Source organism: Nannobrachium achirus (genome assembly GCF_963921795.1).
Source record: "Nannobrachium achirus genome assembly, chromosome: 5".
Taxonomy (NCBI): Eukaryota; Metazoa; Chordata; class Actinopteri; order Myctophiformes; family Myctophidae; genus Nannobrachium; species Nannobrachium achirus.
The window spans coordinates 48592089-48614137 of record NC_137814.1 but is presented as its reverse complement, the minus strand read 5'-3'; the positions used below and the strand labels follow the sequence as shown (position 1 = coordinate 48614137).

At 42.7% G+C, this 22049-nt stretch overlaps 1 protein-coding gene across 1 annotated transcript in view; it reads left to right on the top strand.

Annotated features, from left to right (window-relative positions):
• Positions 1 to 22049, top strand: part of LOC308285136 (glypican-5-like) — a gene marked incomplete at both ends in the record, with an annotated part of 308188 nt that continues 286139 nt past the window's right edge. The window contains one exon of the mRNA XM_080725853.1: positions 1 to 193. Within this exon, the coding sequence (XP_080581979.1) occupies positions 1 to 193 (193 nt within the window). The remainder of the gene's footprint in view (positions 194 to 22049) is intronic.

The following is a 22049-nucleotide window of genomic DNA, read 5'->3' as shown; positions in this document are numbered from 1 at the left end:
ATGTCCCGGGGAATAATATGCCCACGCGTGAACAACTCTTCTCTAGGATCCCTGTGGATTGTGTCAACAGCCTTGTTGTTGTTGCTGCTGCTCGTGGTGGACGTGGACGCGTACAGCTGTCATGAAGTGAGGACCGCTTTCCAGCTGAGGCAGATAGGACCGCTGCACCGCGTCCCCGAGACACCTGGCACAGGTGAGTGAGAGGCAGAGTGGTCCTCAAACTCTGAAACTTGAAGGTCTCCCCTTAACTCTGACAGTGGACAAATGGAACCAAATGGACAAACGGGTCCATTTGGTTCCATTTATACACTGTCAGAGTTACAGACTTGTATGGGTCAATTTAGACCCCTATAAAGGATCCCACAGAGTCCCTGGAATCCACTTTGAGAACCACTGGACCCTAAGGGCTTGTTGCACACTGTCTGTCGGGGAGGTGGGGAATAACAAATAAAAAAATAATGCATTATGCAACTATGTTTGTCAGACTTCATCCTACGCAAATACATGTGGCTATGTTCGTCTGCAGCCTACACAAAAACAAACTGACAAAAAACAAGTAGCCTTTATAGGCCTATCTATGGCATTGCTTGATTGAATACTTTATTAGAAGTTCGCATAACAGCAGCACAGGACAGGACCGTACAGTTCAGATACAAGGTCTGATAGAAAAGGTGAAAAAAGAAAGCACAAATGCTTGTTTACATTGGGGTCCAAGGAAATTAATATGAGATTACTATTAAGACAATTAGTTTTGGGATACAAACATAGATACTTTGTCAACAGAGCGACTTTTCACCAGGAGCTGGTGATGATGATGATGACTATGGTTTTTGGCTGGTGGCTGGTCTGCCCCCTTGTCAAAAGCGCACGTGGGTTGTTGTTAGTCCACACACAGTCATGAGGAGGCAGGCAGAGTAAACTATTGAGGAATAGCCTAATTGAGAGGCTGGCTATGAATTACTGTAGTAACCATTCTCGCCCTTTTTATTGCCATTGTATTGCTCTTCTGCTGTTGTAATTTCATGTTGACACATAGCCTTTAGCCAGGCCTACCAAGAGAAATTACTTGTTAGTGCATGAGTACCTCTGTCTAAAGACTATAGTAGCCTCCCCTCAACCATGTCTCACTTTATTATAGTAGGCTAGTTCTCAAACCTTTCCTTGCCAAGGACCCCCATCTGAAGGTTTTGTGTGAGCTTGTACATCTGCTATTTTTGCATATCCAACATATAAACGGATAGAGTGGTTAATGGTTATAATGCTGTATCCACCTGTTTCCGTGAGAATTTACTGTAGAATTATCTGTGGGACACTTCCGGAGAACAGCAGACATACAAGCTCACGCCGCGTCGCAGATGCAACCGTTGTGAGCTTGTAGATCACTCTTGGCTGCGGCGCTGGAACTGCTGCACTCCTTCTGTGCAATGCACGATGGGACGTTGGAAAGTTGTGGATAAACTACATTTGCTGGGGACCCCTTGGGGGTAGCCTACCTGGACCCCACTTTGAGAACCAATGTCTTAGAGCGCTAAGAAGTTGTAGGCTTAAAATAAACTGTTCTTCACACTTTTACTTTCAAACCATGCCTACAATCTTTTAGACTCTTTCTCTTGTTTTCTCTCTTGAGGCTTATTATGCCCCCCCCCTCTCTCTCTCTCTCTCTCTCTCTCTCTCTCTCTCTCTCTCTCTCTCTCTTTCTCTCTCTCTCTCTCTCTATATCTCTCTCTCTCTCCCTCTCTCACATACTGTGATGCTGATGATTATCATGGCAGGGTATCTTTAATGTTAAAGTGATCCCTGACTAATACGACAAATATGTCTTAATACATTATAATTGTCCTCTATAACTACAATGTAAAATTAAAAACACCTCAATTATTTTATTTCTTCTAGAAATAGCTAATCTTTCACTCAGTAGGGGAAATGCCTGTCGCAAGTTGATGATGTCATAAATGTCATGTGTCATTGTTATGGCATGCATGTGCAAAAAAACAAAACACAAACACATTTGAAATATTGATTTGATGCTCATATTAACTATAGGAAGTATTACGTTTGTTTTTATTTTCACATGCATGCCATAAATTCCATAGGGATAGATCACACTTGACATTTATGACATCATCAACTTGCGACGGGCATTTCCCCTATTGAGTGAAAGATTAGCTATTTCTAGAAGAAATAAAATAATTGAGGTGTTTTTAATTTTACATTGTAGTTATAGAGGACAATTATAATGTAGTAAGGCATATTTGTCGTATTAGTCAGGGATCACTTTAATCACACTAGTGATTATTATCTGAAAAATTAGTAAAAACTAAAGAAAATCAAGTCCTTGTAATTAGAAAACTCAGAAAAGTACTCATCCACACAAGAAAGATAATTAATGTGTTGACATTGCCTTCTATAAAACATGTCACATCTTCATGTAAATGTGCAAGAGGGCATAATGAATCAAGCTATTCCAAAATCCTTCACAGCATAAATAAATCTCTTGCTTAAATCAGAGAGCCTTTTTTTCTGTGTAAATCTTCAAAGATTCCCCCGGTTCGCTGTGCCAACCAGCTGCTTACCAAGCAAGCATGCTCTTTGGAGAGATGAATTAATTATTTTGCTAATTTCCTTTGGCACAGAGTATACACACTCAACGAGGCTGCTGAGGCAGGGTTTTCTGAGCTGGTACAAGCTTGGAGCAACAGGCTGTCTGCTTCTCAACCTTTTCAGGCTGCAACCCCCCCCCCAAAAAAAAATAATCATATTTTAACTGGGACATTTCAACTTTGAACACTAGGACTTGGCCATACAACATTTTCAGTCGTGAGATTTGATTGGTCTTTAATCCGTGTGTTAATGCATGGACATGAAAGAGTCCCACAGGGGTTCATACTAGTGTCCCCCCTCCTGTTTCCCCTCTGCACCACATATATTTGCAGAAAATGTTGCCGATTTAGAAGTTGCAACGATTTGCTATTTTCCCCAAATGTTCACCCCAGAATTTGGATGCTAGGGTTCATGTTGGTAAATATTTATAAAACCCACAGATAAACTTGACCACTTTCACCATATTGTTGCTGTCAGGCAGAAACCTCTTTTCTCCATCCAACATCACAGTGATTGTGAATTCTGTTGTAGTCGTTGTAAGTTCAGGTGGCCACAGATGGCACATTATAGTCACGCATCATACTGTACTTTACTGACAGGTTAGACAAGTGTATCCCAAAGCCCTGTTTGTATGTGTCCCAAGTAGGCCTTGATATCCCTTTTCCTTTTTTTCCAACAGCTTACAGCAAATGTTTTCAGAAATAGTTGATCTACAAGCTCATGATACGTTGCACTACATTTTGCGTCAATAATCCTGTCACATTTGGGTCGCGTTCGCAATGTGTCGCATCACAACGCGTTGTTGCATCGTGCGCTTGTAGTTCTGCTGTTTTCACTATTCTTGAAATGGGACTTACTTTAAAGTGGTTCGTTCATTAAGTATGGTATACTGTATGTGCCGTGTGTATGTTTGGGAACCCCTGGGTTAGCTCATTATTCATTACTCAATGTCTTGTTCAACAACATAGTCAGTTATACGTTATTTACATCTGCTCGGTGACAGTGAGGAAACGCTCCTGGGATACATTAATTTGTTCCAAGTCTGGTATAAGGGCAAAAGAAGACAAACATCTTGGAACTGTTTTGGGCTTGGGTTCAGCTATGTTTTCCTCAAAATGTGTTCTGTAAGCATAATAAGGCAATTTTCATCATTTGGATTTGTTATGCCACTTTACATGCCTGTGGTGCTGTTTAGAATTCCCTGCACTAAACTCTTAGATGGTTGCTCCATTTCTGTCTTATTTTGCAAACCTTTTTGTTTTTCTTTTTTTCTTTCCTTTTTTCTGCATTCCTGCTTTATTTCTGATACTGACAGTGAACAAAGAGTCAAGAAGGGAGAGAGAGAGACAGACAAACAGACAGACAGACAGACAGACAGACAGACAGACAGACAGACAGACAGACAGACAGACAGACAGACAAATAGAGAGTCAGTCAGACAGACAGACAGACAGACAGACAGACAGACAGACAGACAGACAGACAGACAGACAGACAGACAGACAGACAGACAGACGAATAGAGAGTCAGACAGACAGACAGACAGACAGACAGACAGACAGACAGACAGACAGACAGACAGACAGACAGACGGATAGAGAGACAGAGAGAGACCAAGAATAACAAAGAGACACAGAGCGCGCTGCAGGAAGTACTATAGACAATGGTGGACAGTGACTAAGTACATTTACTCAAGTACTCTACTTAAGTACACAGTATTTCCACTTTTCTGTGTCATGTATACTAAGTTACTAACTCCACTACAACTCAGAGTCAAATATTGCACTTCTTACTTCTTTACAATCATTTAGAATTTTAGAAGAACCAGTAAGCCGTATTTTGTACTTTGGTCGTTCGAAAGTGGACCATATGCAAGCTCACAGTGCGTTGTGTGATGTGATGCCTTGTGAGCTTGTAGGTCTTCTGTTTTCAAATAGAATTTTTAAAAGGTGGGACATTATGCATAATGAGTACAGTATAAGTATTTGATGCAAATGCTTTTCTACTTTCTAGAATACAATCTATACTATACCTACCAATCCCAAGGCGTTTCAAGCATATGAGCAATAATAAGCCTCCTGCAATCCTGCATCCTGCAACAGCGTCCATGTTGATGTCCTGTTATGTCCTGTCTCCTTCCCATCTTTATGTCAATCACCTTTAGTGACCAGTGTACACTGTCCAGTAACTGCTCAGTGACTCGTCCTGATTCTTAATATAGCAGTTCAAGCAGACAGTGATGAGGCAATTACTAGCCTGTAGTAGGATGTCTAACCAGTAAAACATGTAGTGTAGAGTAATTACTCAAATGCATTCACACAATGTATGAATATGAATCTTGCATATCACCACATATAGTATAGAATTTCCTTAACAAGGGTTCCATGGAGTCTCCAGCAAAATGAGGAACACTTTAACCACTTATGCCTAAAAAAATAGCTAAAATTGCAGCCCTACACAGCATATTGCATCGCAACGTGATGTGAGCTTATATTTACAAAAAAGTTTCAAATACAGTAATGTTTGAGCGGTGGTAAACCGCTCCATAGAGTGGCTGTGCGTGTGTCTGTAGCCTTTTTCCTCAGCGTTTTGCCATAGCAAAATGTGTGTGTGCAGCATCAGTGATGTCATCATCATATGTGTCTGTAGCCTTTTTCCTCAGCGTTTTGTGTGTGTAGCATAGCCTGTACATCCTAGACTCAAATCCTAGTCTGAAGACGTTATTCAAGCACGACCACTGCTCACTTCACATTGGGTGTGATTTCTTCCCCTATAACATTCCGAAAATAGGGACACCAGGTTGAAAGTGCTTAAGTTGACCATAATGTTTTACCAGATAGAATGTATATAAGAATGAGTATTAAAGATCATAAGTTTCTTGCTACCTACTGTACAGTACATATAGTTTATCCTGTTCTCAAATCTACTCTAAAAACTAAGATCTTCTCACGGCAGTCTCTGGCACCGAGAGCCTTTCAAAACGGGGGTCCGAGACCTAAAACATATCAATTTGGACCACAAATGCTACATTACTGTCTGTCACACACCGGAAGGCTGCAGCGTGTAGTACCAGACATGTCTGTCTCTGAAATACCGCAACGGGGAGAGAGGAGCTGTGGTGGGAAAAGTACTCAACATTTGTATACTCAAGTAAAAGTATCAATACTGCAATGCAGAAATACTCTGTTAGGGTACGGTCACACCAAAGTATGGTTGCCAGCTGTTAAGCGGATTCTGCCAATGCATTTCAATGAGAATGGAGCGGATTTTTTGAGAAATCTGCCACTTGTGTACCCTTACGAAGTAGCGTCTGGTATTCAGAGTTTACTTGAGTAAAATTATTGGCATCAAAATGTACCAAGTAACAAGTAAAAGTGGGCCTACTCACGAAGCAGAAATCCTCCATTTCATGTTTTCAAAATGTATAAAATGATTAGAAAATAGCATTGTGACATGTTGTGAGCTTGAGATCGGCTATTTTCAAATAGCCGAAGTCTATATAGGGCTGACGTGGTTAATGTATGTTTTGTAATACAATTTAAAACTAAAGTTTTCAAATAAATGTAGTGGAGTAAAAGTACAATATTTGGATCCGAGATGTAGTAGAGTTAAAGTAGAAGTGTACGTACGTACGTACGTACGTACGTACGTACGTACAAATACCTCAAAATTGTACTTAAGTACACTAATGTACTTAGTTACCTTTCCACCACTGGAGAAGAGCAATAGATAGCCGGCTGGGAAACATACCTTGTGGTGCATCCAAACCACTTGATATGTTTGTTTGGGGTTGGGTTGGAGGGCGGCTGTCGCCGCTAGCAACAGAGCATGTCAACTCCAGTGCGAGAGAGGGCCTCAAGCGGAATGCTCCTCGCTCCTCAGGGAAGATGTCACCGCCGGTCTTTGAACACAGGCCTGTCCCCAAGCCCCCCAGGGACGGCTGGTTGAAGCCAATTAAAGTTGTCTAAGTGGCCAACTCTGGTACTTTGTGCCCACACCCGGAAGATGGTTAACACATGGAAAGCCAAGGTTTCTAACATTTCTAGCTGTTGCTGGTGCCGCGGTTCACTTACGCTTTAATTTTGAAGAGCCTCAGAAGCTTCGTGCGTGTGCACGTGATTGTCCACTGACGATTGAGGAAGATAATCCATTTGTTTACAAATGCTCGCGAAACTAAAATCCAAACCGGGGCCGACCATCGCGGTAAAGTGTCGCCGTGAAAACAATCAGATCTCTGCTTCCCTGGCGTTCTTTGCACCTTATTCAGAGATAAAGCCCTTTTTATGTTTCAGCATAGAATAGAAATCTATGCAGCCTAGACGCGCCATTTTGTTTCTGTGAACGTCACATTATGACATATGGAATCAATGGGGGGGTAAATTTTTTTGTCTTAGGAAATCAATAGAAGAAGAGTCAATTTGGGGGTGAACTACTCCTTTAACCGTGATGCGCTGTGAGCTTGTAGATCTGCTATCTTTGAGCGGTGCTAACCGCTCTATATCTGTCTTTGTCTCTATATGTATGTATGTGCATATAAATATGTATATTGTCCCACACATGCTGGCTCATTGGCCAAGCTTTGTGTGATGCTTAATTAACTCATAAAAGGCACCGCTATTTTTGAATAGCCAACATATTAATGGATAAAGTGGTTAAAAGTATTGTGATGCTATTTTAACTACCTTTGCTGGGTGGGAACCCCTGGAACCCCACTCTACTTTGAGAACCAATGACACTAGCCCTTACCCGTTCAAAGATATGAGCTCCAAAATGATGTGCAGTGTGTGGGTTATGGGATGTGCACTGTGCATACAGTATATGAGGGATGGAAAGTAACTTTAACTGGTGCTTGCATGTAGGTGCTTGTATGTAGGAGCATCAATGTAAGAAATACCCGTTTCGTTTAATGGCTAACCCCCCCCCCCCCCCCCCCCCCCCCCCCGCCCGCCTGCCCGCCTGCACACACACACACACTCCCCCCACCCCCCCCCCCGTGGGTGTGTGTGTGTGTGTGTGTGTGTGTGTGTGGGTTTGTGTGTGATTGTGCATGGCCTGAACAACAGCGCCCCTCCCTTAACATGTGTGGTCACAAAAGGTACTGTAGGCTAAATAGATATAGATACACCATAAAAATGCTATTATACAGCATACGATTTGTGAAAGTGACAAACGGGCTTCACAGTTATGTCAGGTGTGTTCATATGCTGATGGTGATGCGATTTCAGATCAATTGCTCCAGCCACCGAGGAGAAACGCTGTTTCATACAGACATACAGACACTCACTCACTCACTCACTCAGACAGACATTCGCAAAATTATAGTATAGATGAAGGACACTAATAAGCGTGCTCTATTGTCATCAAGCTGAGGAGCAACCCTGGAAGGAGTATACTTCCATGGGAGTACTGTGGAAGCAGTATACTTCCATGGGAGTACGTTGGAAGCAATACACTTCCTGGAAGCAGTATACTTCCAAGGGAGTACACTAGAAGGAGTATACTTCCTGGAAGCAGTATACTTCCAGGGCAGCATGCATGCGCAGCCTTCTTGGTGAGTTCTTATATAGCTCAATGAAGCTGTCTTGTTGCGTGACTCATTCATTTTTAAAGTCTACAGGTAAAAAAAAGAAAAAAAATACAATAATAATTGCCCTCTGCAAATTGGTCTGGCCACAGGTCAGTTGTGATCGGATTTCACTCCCTCCGAAGCTGTGAGGGACCAATCAGGGCCCATATGCAAATATGGGGTGGCTTTATCATCAGAGTTTTTTTTATCCGCCCCAATGCAGGTTCCATACAGAGATTCCAGATTAATATCTACGCAAGTGATATTAGTCTGGCCATGCCAAGCCAACCCAGGCTAACAGCCAACCAACCCCTCACTCGCTTGTACTACCAGTGGCAGAGTGAGAGTGTACAGGCCTAACTGTGAGAGTCCACACCAATATTGCTTCTCATGCTCTCTGATTCGCTACAGGTAGTTTAGTTCCCTTTTTAACTCGAGACAGCTTCTTATGTAGTTTCACTGTTTCACTGTCGTTTATAGGGTTGATGTATTAACGTGGGAAAAAAGTAGTTTATAATATGATTCGGATATTGTGCCATTGGCTGTAGCATGACACACACACACGCACACGCCAACATATGAAAGAGGCGGTGCGCTGCTTTTTGTGTGTATTTATTCTCTCGATCAAACATCATTGCTTCTGCCTTTTGAGTGTATTTATTCTCTCGATCAAACATCATTGCTTTCAAGAGCACACTCTTGAAGGTCTGAGACGTTGCGTTGTTTTTGTCAGGAGAGGTTGTTTTGGGTCAGGCGCAATCTGTCTTCAAAGCACTGACCAGCGGATGGAGATTGAATTGGGAGGGGGGGGGGGGGGGGGGGGGGGGGGGGAGGGGGTCAGAGTGGGATATTTGCTGTGGGATATTTATGTGTGCGTGCCCGCCTGCGTGTGCGTGTGTGTACTTAACTCTACTACTCTGCATCATTTCTCAGATCAAAAGCCAACCAAAGCCACTCTTGGGATTTCAAGTGGCCGAAACCTCTCTCTCTCTCTCTCTCTCTCTCTCTCTCTCTCTCTCTCTCTCTCTCTCTCTCTCTCTCTCACAGGTCGATGTTTGCTTTAGGATACAGTACTGTGCTTCATTCATGTGTAGTGAACTTAGTTCTCAGTAGGTAGTGGTAGCAGGAAACTTAAAGGAATATGCCTATGCTTTTGCACACTTTCTCTACCGGAAGGATTAATGACCAATATTAGTGTACTAGTACTAGTAAGCGACAAAGCATGTACTTATACTCTGACAATGGGTACAACAGGTATTGCGTAACCTGGTGGGGAATTCTTTCCCAACTTGAATCGTTCCGTTCCCAAATAGGCCGGTGCACTGGCCTAGTTTAACCCATTAAGAATTGGTGAAATGATTATGAAATATCATAGGCTACAGTTTTGTTTTGGACCAGTTTTAAATCTTTCCTGAAAATGACTTTGGCCATTAGTTTAATACGGTGACGATATGAGAGTTACAAGTGTGTGATGCGTGGCCAAGCAAGCGCTCCGTATTGTATTAGAGAATATGAGCTGACAATTTCCAGCTGCCAAATTTGTAGATGTATCAATTAGAGTTCAGGGCAGCGAGACAGTCCCATTCATAAACACACTCATGCACTACAGTTGGCCATTCCTGTAGCGTCCTCTGTTATATGTGGTCACACCATTTATAGAGCAGATAAGCCCAACAGGTTTGAACAGCGCGGCGTCTGGCTGCATGTGTTCAGCAGCACCCACATCTATTCAGTCCTTAGAGTAGATATGCCTTTTATAGTCTGTCATAATAAACATTAAACTGGTTGATTGATCATGTTTCTTCTAGCATGTGATTGAGAATCTATTTGAAAATGAGAGAGAAAGGTAGCCCGATATCTATAATTTGTGAAAGAGAACAGGCCTTCCCAGTAAAATCCTCCTACTTTGAGAGTACACAAGTGCAGGCACGTACACACATAGACATCAAAGGGGGCTTGAGCCCCTGCCCTTTGTCTGTCCCCCTTGTCTGTAAAAAAGTGCCTTATTCAGACCATGAATGCAGTTTTTACTATGGTGAAAGAATTGCGAATGCCCTCTTCCCATGCCATACCTGAAGGCAGCGTTCAAGAGAATTCCCATGTCCAAACTCTCCTGAACTTGAATGCAGCATCTCATTTTGAAAGGATTGCCCTCTCTGTGTAGAAATCCATGCTGTTACGCCACATCTCCAGTATTGACTTGATAACGTTTAGTTCAATGTGGTATCACGCACCGAAAATAGCCGACCTCCAAGCTCACAACGCGTTGTGAGCTTGGAGGTCTGCTATTTTCGATATTTCCACCAAAAGGCCCTTTTAGAAATTTCAGCCCCTGCCTCTCTAACATTCTCTGCACGTCTCTGCACAAGTGTAACAAAATGGACCCTTACAGGTCTCTCAATCTATATATATGGAACCATGAACACTTAAATGAACAGGGCTTTACAGTGCAACGTACTGTACAGTACGTATATTACATAGGCAAGCAGGGTAATGTGTTAATAGCGAGGGAATGGGAACACAGCATGTTATCACATGTCACCACATCCTTAACTAGTCACAGCATCAAAAGCCCTTGGCAGGCTCTCAAAGCTCCAACATGCTCTTTGATTGGCTGCACTTATTTTAGTTTCCCTTTTTAACTTGGCCTTTCTCACACAGAGGAAGCATACACATGGTGCAAATCTACTCTGTGCACAGCACAGCATGGACCGCTCTTCAAGAGCCGTTCCTCTACATCAAGGGTCTTCAACGGGGGGTCCGGGACTCATAGGGGGTCCTCAGAGTTACTACAGGGGGTCCCCTCCAAATCTTCGTGTGATAGAAACCTTTTTATATTAACCACCCTAGTGTCCATATTCTGTGAACTTTAGCCAAAAATAGCAGATCTACTATTTTTGGCAAAGAGGTTTGGTGTAGAGGGGGAAAAGGGCAGACAAAGTACAGAGTGAAAGGTCAAGTTTATTAAGTACAGTATTGACGGTTCAAGTGGTTAAATATCTGAAAACACAAATTGACATGAATCCAAAATACACTGATGCTGTCAAACGATATGGAAAACTATATGGAATCTATGAGAAAATTATGGGGGTCCCTGCTTCATCTCTCTCTCAACTAAGGGGTCCTTGGCCTGAAAACGTTGAAGACCCCTGCTCTACATCCTAACACGTTTCCCATAAACCAAGAACAAAACAAAAAAAGAGAGAGAGAGAGACAGAAAAAAGCCACATACTGTATTTGAAAAATACATCCTGGAATATCCCCAAAAAAAAATATTCTCAGAAAAGAAAAAAAAACTTCCAGGAGTTCTACACATAGATGAAGTCGGACAGTTAATTTGTAGATTTTTATTATTATTACTATTTTAACAAATCATCATCATACATTGACTTTGTCTCAATTCCAAACAATTCATATGATATACAGTATGGTCAAATAAACAGTGAACTTAAAATTGAAGCATCTGGCAAGAGAAAGCACTGTTCAGTGTGTCCTATAACAGCAGACAGGAAGACACAGACAGGAGATGCAAGAAGCTCATCTGTGCCTCACATGCAGTCCGCGTTCGTGAAGCATGTGCTTCCTAGTGTATATTCATACATGTATGTGACGTTCATGTGTCTTCACACGTTCACATGTGTGTTCAGCTCTGTGTGTGAGAAATGATTTCCTGTTCTTGAACCTCGCACATGTATTCAATAAATGGGCATGTTAAAAAAAAGTTGCATGAGCAATATTACCCGATATTAAATATTCTGGATTATTTTACATGAATTTCAGCTAAATCAGTAAAAAACACCTTGCTCTTTCAGTGTTTAATGTGTGCAAAGTATAAATGCAAACATTTACCATATATCAAATGAATTGTTTGGAATTGAGTCAATGTATGATGATGATTTGTTAAGTTAAAATGTTATTAGTATTGTTTTTTAAACCAAATATCCCCAGGGTCAAAATGACCCACAAACCGAACAGAGGTGAAGTGAAGTGAACTTAAGGGTTAAGCAATAAATGGTTAAATCTACTTTGACGTGAGTGTTCCTGACTAAAGAAGCAGATCGACAGGATCGAGCTTGGTTCGCTGGGGCCGTGTTCTCTCCTCCGCGTCATCAGTGCCCATAGCCTTGGTGGGGTTGGTGAAAGGGCCCATCTGTGTGGAGTTTGGATGTTCTCCCCATCTCCCCTAGGGTAGGTACGCTCACATAAAACATGCAGTAATCCTGGCCTCTATAATGCCTCCCCCTGGCCAGCCGGGGCACCTGATGGAGAGGAAAGGAACTGGTTGGAATAACGTGTTCCTTCCAAGCGCTACGTCCAACCGGGATAAGAAGCGGCCTGCTCACTCCTCGTGCACTAAAGGAAGCATGAGCTCAGTTCGGGGCCCTCCCCAGGTTGGCAGAGGGAGAGCAGTGCCCAGGGATTACAGTTTAGGTAATTGGCACTGGGTGAAAAATGGGTTACAAAATCGTGGGATAAAAACTTTGAAAGAGTAATATGTAACTAGAACTAGACCAGGTCAACCTGGTTGTGCCAGACCCCCTATCTGTCATCATCATTTATGACATCATGCCTTTTGTAGGCATGTCATCATCATGTCATCATCATATATACCCTTTATATAGAAAACCCGGACAGACATTTGCTTATGTAGGCCTACCCATTTCATGGGTCTGGCAAATACTGTTCCTACGAAACAGTGTGGGCTTGCATGGAACACCATGTATGGGCACAAAGATCTACCCTCTGGCTGCTCCTCATTGGCTAATGTTCTTGAACCTCGTACTGCCTTTGTGCTGCCGGTAATCTTTTAGAGGAGAATATCCTTGGTCTATAAAGTTTTGGTATAACACACTGTTCTCGAGCCCACGTGTTGTTGTTATTTATATCAGGTCGCACTTGTTGGTGGTGATGTCACCAAGAACGCTGCACCTCATTGGCTAACGGCCCTGCCTTTGTACTGTCAGACATTTTTTTTTTTTTTATAAACCTGACCACCTGACCTATAAAGTTTTGGTATAACATACTGGTCTCGCCTTTCAGCGAGCCCACAATAAGTAACATATTATATATACTGACGGGGGACTGCCCATAAGTCCGAAGGTTCATTAGTCCTACATCTCATTAGTCCGAATTGAGTTAGGGTTACTGAGGTTAGGGTTAGGCATATAGTATTCTTAAGGCGCGCCACACACATATGCGTGAACCATCTTCTCCGTATCGTCTGAGAATGGCCACTGGGGGCGCCGTACTAATGCATTGTCAATGGAAGGTTGTTTGGTGTTTTGTCGTTGCCGTGTCTCTTGGCCAAAAGACAGGCTGTGGTTGAGCTAGAGACACGGCAACGACAAAAAACCAAACAACCTTCCATTGACAATGCATTAGTACGGCGCCCCCAGTGGCCATTCTCAGACGATACGGAGAAGATGTTTCACGCATATGTGTGAGTCCAGCCTAACATTTTCAGACTAATGGGCTGTCGGAACAAAGAGGTTTCGGACCAATGCCATGGCACCATTACTCTCCTGAGTATATTGCCCAACACTGCAGTAGATCCACTGAACCGCCTGACCGCCCGCATGCTCTGCCTCCTGTTCTACTCCTCCGGTCACTCAGGCCGTTTTTAGTGTGTTGTTGTCCCTGTCTGGGAGCTGCTCATTATGTCTGCAGGTCTGGGAGCTCTGCAGCACAAGATCTCTTATTGGATTTCAGTTCAGGCACTATCTTGTGTTTCAGCTGTGTTAATTATGTGCTGAGCTGCGTTTGCCGGGGTGCAGAGGAGGGTTGGGGTGCGGGCAACAATCTTATGAGGTTAGTAGTTAACTGCCAACTGTATCACCTACTGTACTTCCCATGTAATGTGACTATTTACATGGGTGGTTCCCCAACTTTTCAGCTCGAGACCCAAAAGAGACAAATTAGACGTTTGCCCGGGACCCAAACTAGTGAAAACAGCAGATCTACAAGCTCTCGCGTTGCGATGTGAGCCCGTAGATCGTCCGTTTTCACTACTTCTTAAACATTTGTTTTCTACTTTATGGAATTTCTTAGATTTTCTTTTATTTATTAACTCACTTAGCGCCGGCCGACTTTCAGATCAACTATCTCACTATGGACTTCCCTGCCAAGCGACTTTAATCGACTTTTATATAAAAGCATTGTTTAAGCTTTTATTTGGGTTAATAGACGGAGCGAAATGGTTAGCTTACCTTCGGCTAGTATCCACACGTAAACCGTGAAAAAAAAGGATACGATTATAACGTCACCTTTAAACCAGGGTTTCCTGTTTATATTAGCCTCTGCTAGCCGCTAGGCTCAATGCAAACCATCCGACCCTCACGCAGCTTCACTAGGTCGGATTTTGATTCTGAAACTTTCTGTGTGGCATCTGTATACGTTCCGGTGCCCATACCGATGGTGGTTTTAGACGATCAAGCACAAATTGAACAGTATTGAGCTCAGATGGCAGCCCGCGGGTCTCCCATTCTGAGTCAATGGGGAGCGACGTCATCATTGCATCCTTGAATCTTGTGAATCTTGGTTTTAACATGGGAGCTTCCAGAGTCTATGGTTTTAGTGTTACGATGGCTCGCTCTAGTGGTCATTTTGTGGTATGGTATATCATCCAGGCTTTAAAAATAATGTAATCGTGATTATAAAATATAGCTATTTATTGGCGTTATAAGCGCACATTCATATTTAAATTTGGCTGGTTTAAGATTAAAATCATTGCATTTAAAAAAAAAGAATCATGAAAATCTTAGCTTTTTGAGGAATGTTTTTTGAAATAATAATAATTAAAAACAAAATGTAGGAAACCCAAAAATTAATGGACCCATAAAAATGTGTCCGCGGCCCAGAAATGTGTCCAGACCCAATGTTTGGGCACCAGTGATTTAAATGTTCTGGTGTGTGTGTGTGTGTGTGTGTGTGTGTGTGTGTGTGTGTGTGTGTGTGTGTGTGTGCGTGCGCGCGTGTGTGTGTGTGTGTGTGTACTTGCCCCGAGTTAAAAGATGACAGACTCTGTCCCCCCCGTGCTCTAGGAATAGAGAGCAGACCCTCTGTCTGTGGAGGAGTGGTCAGCAGATATTCTGGGACGGCCCAAACAGAATTGCTCTCATGGTCAGATCGCTGCTTGTCTGGATAGTGACAGTGTTGAGTCCTGTGTGGTCATGTGGCTGCATAGCCGCTCCCTGCTTTTTGGCAAAACCTCTTCACTGCACTGTCTGTCAAACCCACCTACCTTACCGTCCACTCCACCAGCCTCCTCCTCATCATCATCATTTTGCAGACTAAAACTATATGACGAAAGATGTTTGTCGACTGCCGTTTGGGCATTATCTCTGTTCTAGAACTCTGCTAATAAGAAGCATCTGGTGTGTTCTCTCTGCCGTCAAATGTATCGCATCGCATCGAAAAGGTTATCGCAGTCACAATTTCAACCTGGCATCCCTATTTTAGGCATGTATTTATCACGTCAAATGTTATCCAAACATCCAAGCGACGCAACGGCTATTTTAGCATTCTCTATTTTTGAATAACTTGAATCAAATTCAAGTTTTCAAATTGAGCTCAGTTAATACATCATCCACACGATTCAATGTTCTAGCAGCATTATAGCGCCATCTACTGGAATGTGGGATATCATGTGACGCTTGCCCTCCCTCTCAACCATGGGATCAAAACGTTCTGTCATGTCATTGGCTGTCCTTCAGACCATCAGAGCCAATCATCAAAAGGTCCCACATTCTGACGAAACACCCACATTCCGACGGGTAATGTTGGACTGGGCTGGTTATCCCAGTTAAAAATAACACCCCGTGTGAGTGAGCGGTGCCTTAGGCTGCTCAACAGCGCCACTTTAAGGTAGATCACCCAGCGGTATAGAAGGTATGCGCGTGACATCATCATCATACCTGGAAGTGATGCGGGAACGCCTACTGAGTGTCAAAAAACTACTTTCTGGCCTTGACAGCCCTTACATACATCCAAACAGAAAAACAACGTTAAACTCACACTGCCACTCACTTTGCCACTCGATTTGCCATTCACTTTATTCATGCGCATATGCTGGCACCACTAAATAATCGGGACAAATCGACTAAATAAAGCCCTGACGATAATTATTTTTGGGCCAAATCGATATATATTGGACTGGCTCTGCTTTGAACACCCGATCCGTCGCACCCCTGACCTCTGGTACAGCTCTGGACCCCATGCCAATCGTTGCGGGCAGTGCCAGCCCATGGGGCCTGGAAAAGCCACACATTCCAGGGGCAGTGCAGGGTTATCCAAAAAAGAAATCCAGGTATGCAAGCAAGGCCCCTTTGAGCTGGTGTTTTCATTCAACACAGTTCCCTCCCAAGCACAGCAAATCACCATAGAGTAAATATCCTGCCAGTTCAGTGGATGGGTCCACTTCAAAGAGGAAGCAGGCTTCCTGAGGCAGGAGTGTACCATATCTAAAGAGAAGCATGTCAACTGATTTAATTACCTTTCTGACAATGTTATTCCTGTTCTCCGCAAAAAAAAAAAAAAAAAAAAGTAATCCAAACAGCGAGCAGCATCAGGAAACTGCCATCCACCCCTGCCATCCACCCCCTGTCATCAACACGTTGAAAATCCAAACAAAATTTCCATTCCGTATTGAGGAGACGTGAGCTGCATACAAATTCATGTACTGCGTGCGTGCGTGCGTGCGTGTAGGTAATAGGTATGTTTAGATAGGGTGGTCGGAGCGTACCTCGTCAGCAGTATTTACCATTCCCACTACTGATGTTGAGTATGGCTGGTTTTAGGTACCAAGTAACTTCTCAAGCCAAAACAACTCTTCGAAAATCTTTGAATGGCTAGCTACAGTACAGAGTCTGTAACTAAGTAGGTATAGGTAGGTCAGTAGGTAGGTCAGTACTAGTAGTAAGGCTGGACGATATTAGGAAAACCTTCAATACAGATGCACACCGCACAGTACACATAAGAGTTAAGTAGGTTTTATTGAAATAACCACACCTGGTTACAGATGGACTGCTTTTTTGCATGTGCTATATGTGCATGCATAGTGTGTCTGTTAATTAATTTGACAAATACACCAATACCTAATTTAATTTCTTCGTCGATATGTATACCTTGCATGTTGATACCTCGATATCAATATATTTTCAATATATTGCCCAGCCTTAGTCGGTAGGTAGGTAGGCAGGTAGGCAGGTAGGTAGGTACAGTAGGTAGGTAGTATGCAGGCAGGTAGATAGGTAGGTACAGTAGGTAGGTAGGTAGGTACAGTACGTAGGTAGGTAGGTAGGTAGGTAGGTAGGTAGGTACGGTAGGTAGGTAGGTAGGTAGGTAGGTAGGTAGTTAGGTAGGTAGGTAGGTACAGTAGGTAGGTAGGTAGGTAGGTAGGTAGGTAAGTAGGTAGGTATACAGTAGGTCGGTCGGTCGGTCGGTCGGTAGGTAGGTAAGTAGTTAGGTAGGTAGGTAGGTAGGTATACAGTAGGTAGGTCGGTCGGTCGGTCGGTCGGTCGGTAGGTAAGTAGTTAGGTAGGTAGGTAGGTAGGTAGGTAGGTAGGTACAGTAGGTAGGTAGGTAGGTACAGTAGGTATGTAGTTTATTCATCCCAGAGGGGAAATTAAATTGTTACAGCAGCTCATAAAGACATCAATAAAACACATTATAATAACAATAAACAATAATAAATAAATAGATGAGAGATCAAAAACATTACTAAAAAGCCTAAAACACTCTTTATTCAAAAGACTATGACTAAAACTAAATCAACATTTGAGGTCAAAATCAACACTGCATTAGCATTTGAATATGGTGTATAAGCCAACGGTCTGTCCTGCAGAGACCAGGGTCAGGAGCACAGGGGTCTTGACTGGTCGCCCTGGAGGCCACTGAGGTGTGCTGGAAGTAATGGTGAGCGACAAGTCACGACCCCCTGAATGGAGGGAGCCACGGCTTTAATATGGCAAATTGCTCCAGAGGTATTTGTCACCTGAGGACGATTAGTGGGAATTAGGGTCCTGATCTGACATCCCGTTTGCCCCGGGGGTCCAGAGTCTGTGAATGTGTGCTCAGGCAGAAAGCACTAGAAATCGGGACCTTTTGGAGTTCGTTCCCCCTGTCAGCTCTCTTTGGTCGCCAAATACGTATACATTTTGGTGTCCTTGAGTTAACATCTTTACCTCAAGTCTTTGCTTCTGGGGGTCCCCAGAACAAAATATTTTGAGATGGGGGTCCGAGGCCAAATACATGTCATTTTGGGGGTCCTTGACATGACAAAGTTTGAAAACCGCAGATATTATAGGCCGATTCTAAAAAATAATGTAATCTAAATCGGTTTTCTGAAGAAAAAAATATAAACTTATGTTGCTATATCAGTGGAACAACTTTGTCATGTCAAGGACCCCCAAAATGATATGTATTTGCCCGCAGACCCCCATCTCATAATACTTTGTTCCAGGGACCCCCAACCAGAAGCAAAGATTTGCCCCTATAAAGCTTTAAACACAAAACATTATTATACGCAGTAAATTCCTCAGTATTCATTTATTAATGCAATGTACTTATGTTAACCAAATGGACCCATACATGTCCATTTGGTTACATCAACACTGAGGATTTTATTGTGTATATTATGAAGGGCTGCTTTTTTTTTTTTTTACTGATTATCTCATTCTAAACAGTGAAATCCTGTGGTCATTTAAAACTCATTTAACACTCTCAAGTTCAATTAACACTGATTATTTTACTGTGTGGGCTGGATCAGTGGTTCCCAACATGTGGGTCATGACCCCCGAAGGGGGGGGGGTCCCCAAATTATTTTGGGGGGTCCCCAGATGATTAACTTAATGTGTAACATTTTTTCCCACTCAACAGTAAACAAACTAACATAAAGTTTAAGTGTATTGAGGGTATCTGGACATTTCTAAAGTGACAATTTAAGGACATCTTAATACCTCTAAAATGACAAATTAAACATTGTCCAAATTGTCAAATATTAGAAGCAGAAATTGTGAAGCCAATCTACTTGCGAGGCATTGTGAGCATGTCGATCAGCTATTTTCAAAATAGAACTGAGTTATACAAAATGTAATGCCTCCCCAGTCCCCAGTTAAAATATGATTATTTTTGGGGTCACAGACTTAAAAGGTTGAGAACCACTGGCCTAGATTAAGGATAGCACCAAGAAAGTGTGAGCTGTATAAAATATTTTTTAGTTCTACTGTTTGTTTGTTTTTTCTCTCACACTTATATTGTTCAGCAAACTGGAAGTCTTGTGTTTTAGGTTTTAAATAATTGTGTGTCATGTAATCCCATTTGAGTTTTTTTTCCCCATAATGTTACACGGAAATAAAACACAATGTATTATGTTAAAGTTATACCATGTAACTTTTTTTATAAAACATTCTTAAAATGTTGCTAACTGTTAAATTGCTAAAGTTTTAGAACCCCCACTCCGTTATTTTCAGCTTCAAAAGCCTTCTCTTTATATGTTTTCTATGAGCCGTGAGGGGGGGAGAATTTCGCGGCAAAATGACGTCATCATACTACTGGCCAATCACAGCGAGGGTTATACCCTGCCGGCCAATCACAGCGCATCTTGGAGTGGGGTCGCTAGGGCGGCCATATTTGTAGTCTCCCGTGTGTCTCTACTCGGGTGCACGGTGAAGACATGGGTGAAGGAGTGAATCTCCGGAATGGCTGAACGCACAGGAACCAGGGACCCCTCAAAAGATAGATCTCGGCGAGGTGGAGGCAGACGCGAGGGTGTGAGAACCGAAAAACGGCCGAAAGACGCGGACACGACCGAGGTTTGCTATAGAGCTACTGACCACAAGTTGAGCAACTTACACAGTATAGCTTTAAAGCCTGCAAAGTGGCCCTAAAAATACCAGCGTAACAAAGAAAGAATCATGTAGCTCCAAATTATAAAAAAGGAAAGTCATACATAATAACCTTGCCCTGTCCAAACCACCAACATCCATAATTCTGAATGTCCACAGAAGAGCGCTGTCTTGCGCTGTCTGCGTTTAATTTAGTCACATGTACAGACATGTACCGCTTGAAGTCAACCACACTAAATATATCGATGGTTTTCTAAGACAGCGGTTCTCAATCCTTTTTCATTTCAAATTCATAAGGGTGCGTCTGGTTACATTTGCAGGTTCCCAGAGTCACAGACCCGTGAAGGTCCATTTGGAACTCCACCAAGGCAGTGGTGGAAAAAGTACTAGTACAATGATCAATACTGCAATGCAGAAATAATGATCTCAAGTCCAGAATTTAAAACGTACTTGAGTAAAAGTGCAAAAGTATGGGAGCGTGTCGCTGTTAGTACATGTCATCTTTTCGACACCCGACTCTAACCCTAACCTCCGTGGAGTGAGTCGCTAACCCTCCGGTCGAAATGATGGTCGTTCGAAAGAGCGCGATTTCCCCCAAAAGTATTGGCATAAAAATGTACTTAAAGTACCAAAAGTAAAAGTACTCATTATGCAGAATGTCCCATTCCAAGTTTTCAAATGTATACAAATATTTTTAAAATAGCAGATCTACAAGTTCACCCGCTTAACACTTTTGGTAACCACCCCGAGCTTCCCGAGTTTGTGTATAGCTGTGCCAAGCCCGAGTTTCTCGAGTTGGCCGTTAAAAAAAGAAAAAGTAAAAAAAAAAAAAATCCGGTTTCGTAATCGTGAAATGCATGTTTGACTCCCAGGACAGCCCACATGGCAGCTCTATGGCAGCCATGTTTGTTTACATTTGAAGGAAACACTATCCACAAGTTTCCAACATCCCATAGTGCATTGCGCAGAAATTGGACGGAGCTTCCGGCGCTGCAGCCGAGTGTGATCTACAAGCTCACAACGGCTGCATCTGCGACGCGACGTGAGCTTGTATGTCTACTGTTAACCGGAAGTGTGGTGCAGTGTGGTGCAAACATTTTTCCAGTAAATTCCCGCGGAAACAGGTGGATAGCCTATATCTTTTGAATGCCTGATCCAAGCGGATTTTTTTGTTTGAAAGCTGTGAATGGCATGCACACGTGTGGTGCTTCATCCGTGCTTTATCCGTGCATGAAATGTGCACAGCGTGCACATTAAAAGGTAAGAATCGAAGGATTTCTGGCAATGGAAAAACGGCAGCAAGCAGGTTAAGTACAATACTTAAGTAAATGTACTTGGTTACTTAAAGTGTTAGTTCACCTATTTTTGACACAAAGCTGTGTGAAATACTTGCCATTAAAACAGTGGTTAAAAATGTATTAATTGATTACCAGAGCCCCGTGGTCAGAGTTCTGGTCAGTTTCTAATGAATATTAAGTAGTTCCAATGGGGTGGGGGCCATTTGGCGTGGCCCAATCATTGAAAATAGATGAATCCACAAAACTAGCGTCATTTGTATTGTTGGCCTATTTCTACCATGTAGAGCGAGGTTTCGTTCTGATCAGCTGACTGCAAAGCACCTTGTTTTGGGGAAATACGTTGCAGCGGCGTAGTGATACTGGACACAAAAAATAGTACCATGTGAGAGAGGGGTCAAAGTTGAACGAAAGTTGGTCTATTTGGTAGAAATAGGTCAACAATACAAATGACGCTAGTTTTGTGGATTCATCTATTTTTAATGATTGGGCCATGAGCCCCTGCCAAATCACCGGAACTACTTTATATTCATCTAAAACTGACCAGAACTCTGACCACGGGACTCTGGTAATGAATTAATACATTTGTAACCACTATTTTAATGGCAAGTATTTCACACAGCTTTATGTAAAAAAAATATGTGAACTAACACTTTAACAACACTGCCTCAAGGTGTCCTGAGGGTCTCCGCACCCCACTACTTTCAGAGCCAAGTGTTTTCCGAGATATAAAGACACACAAGT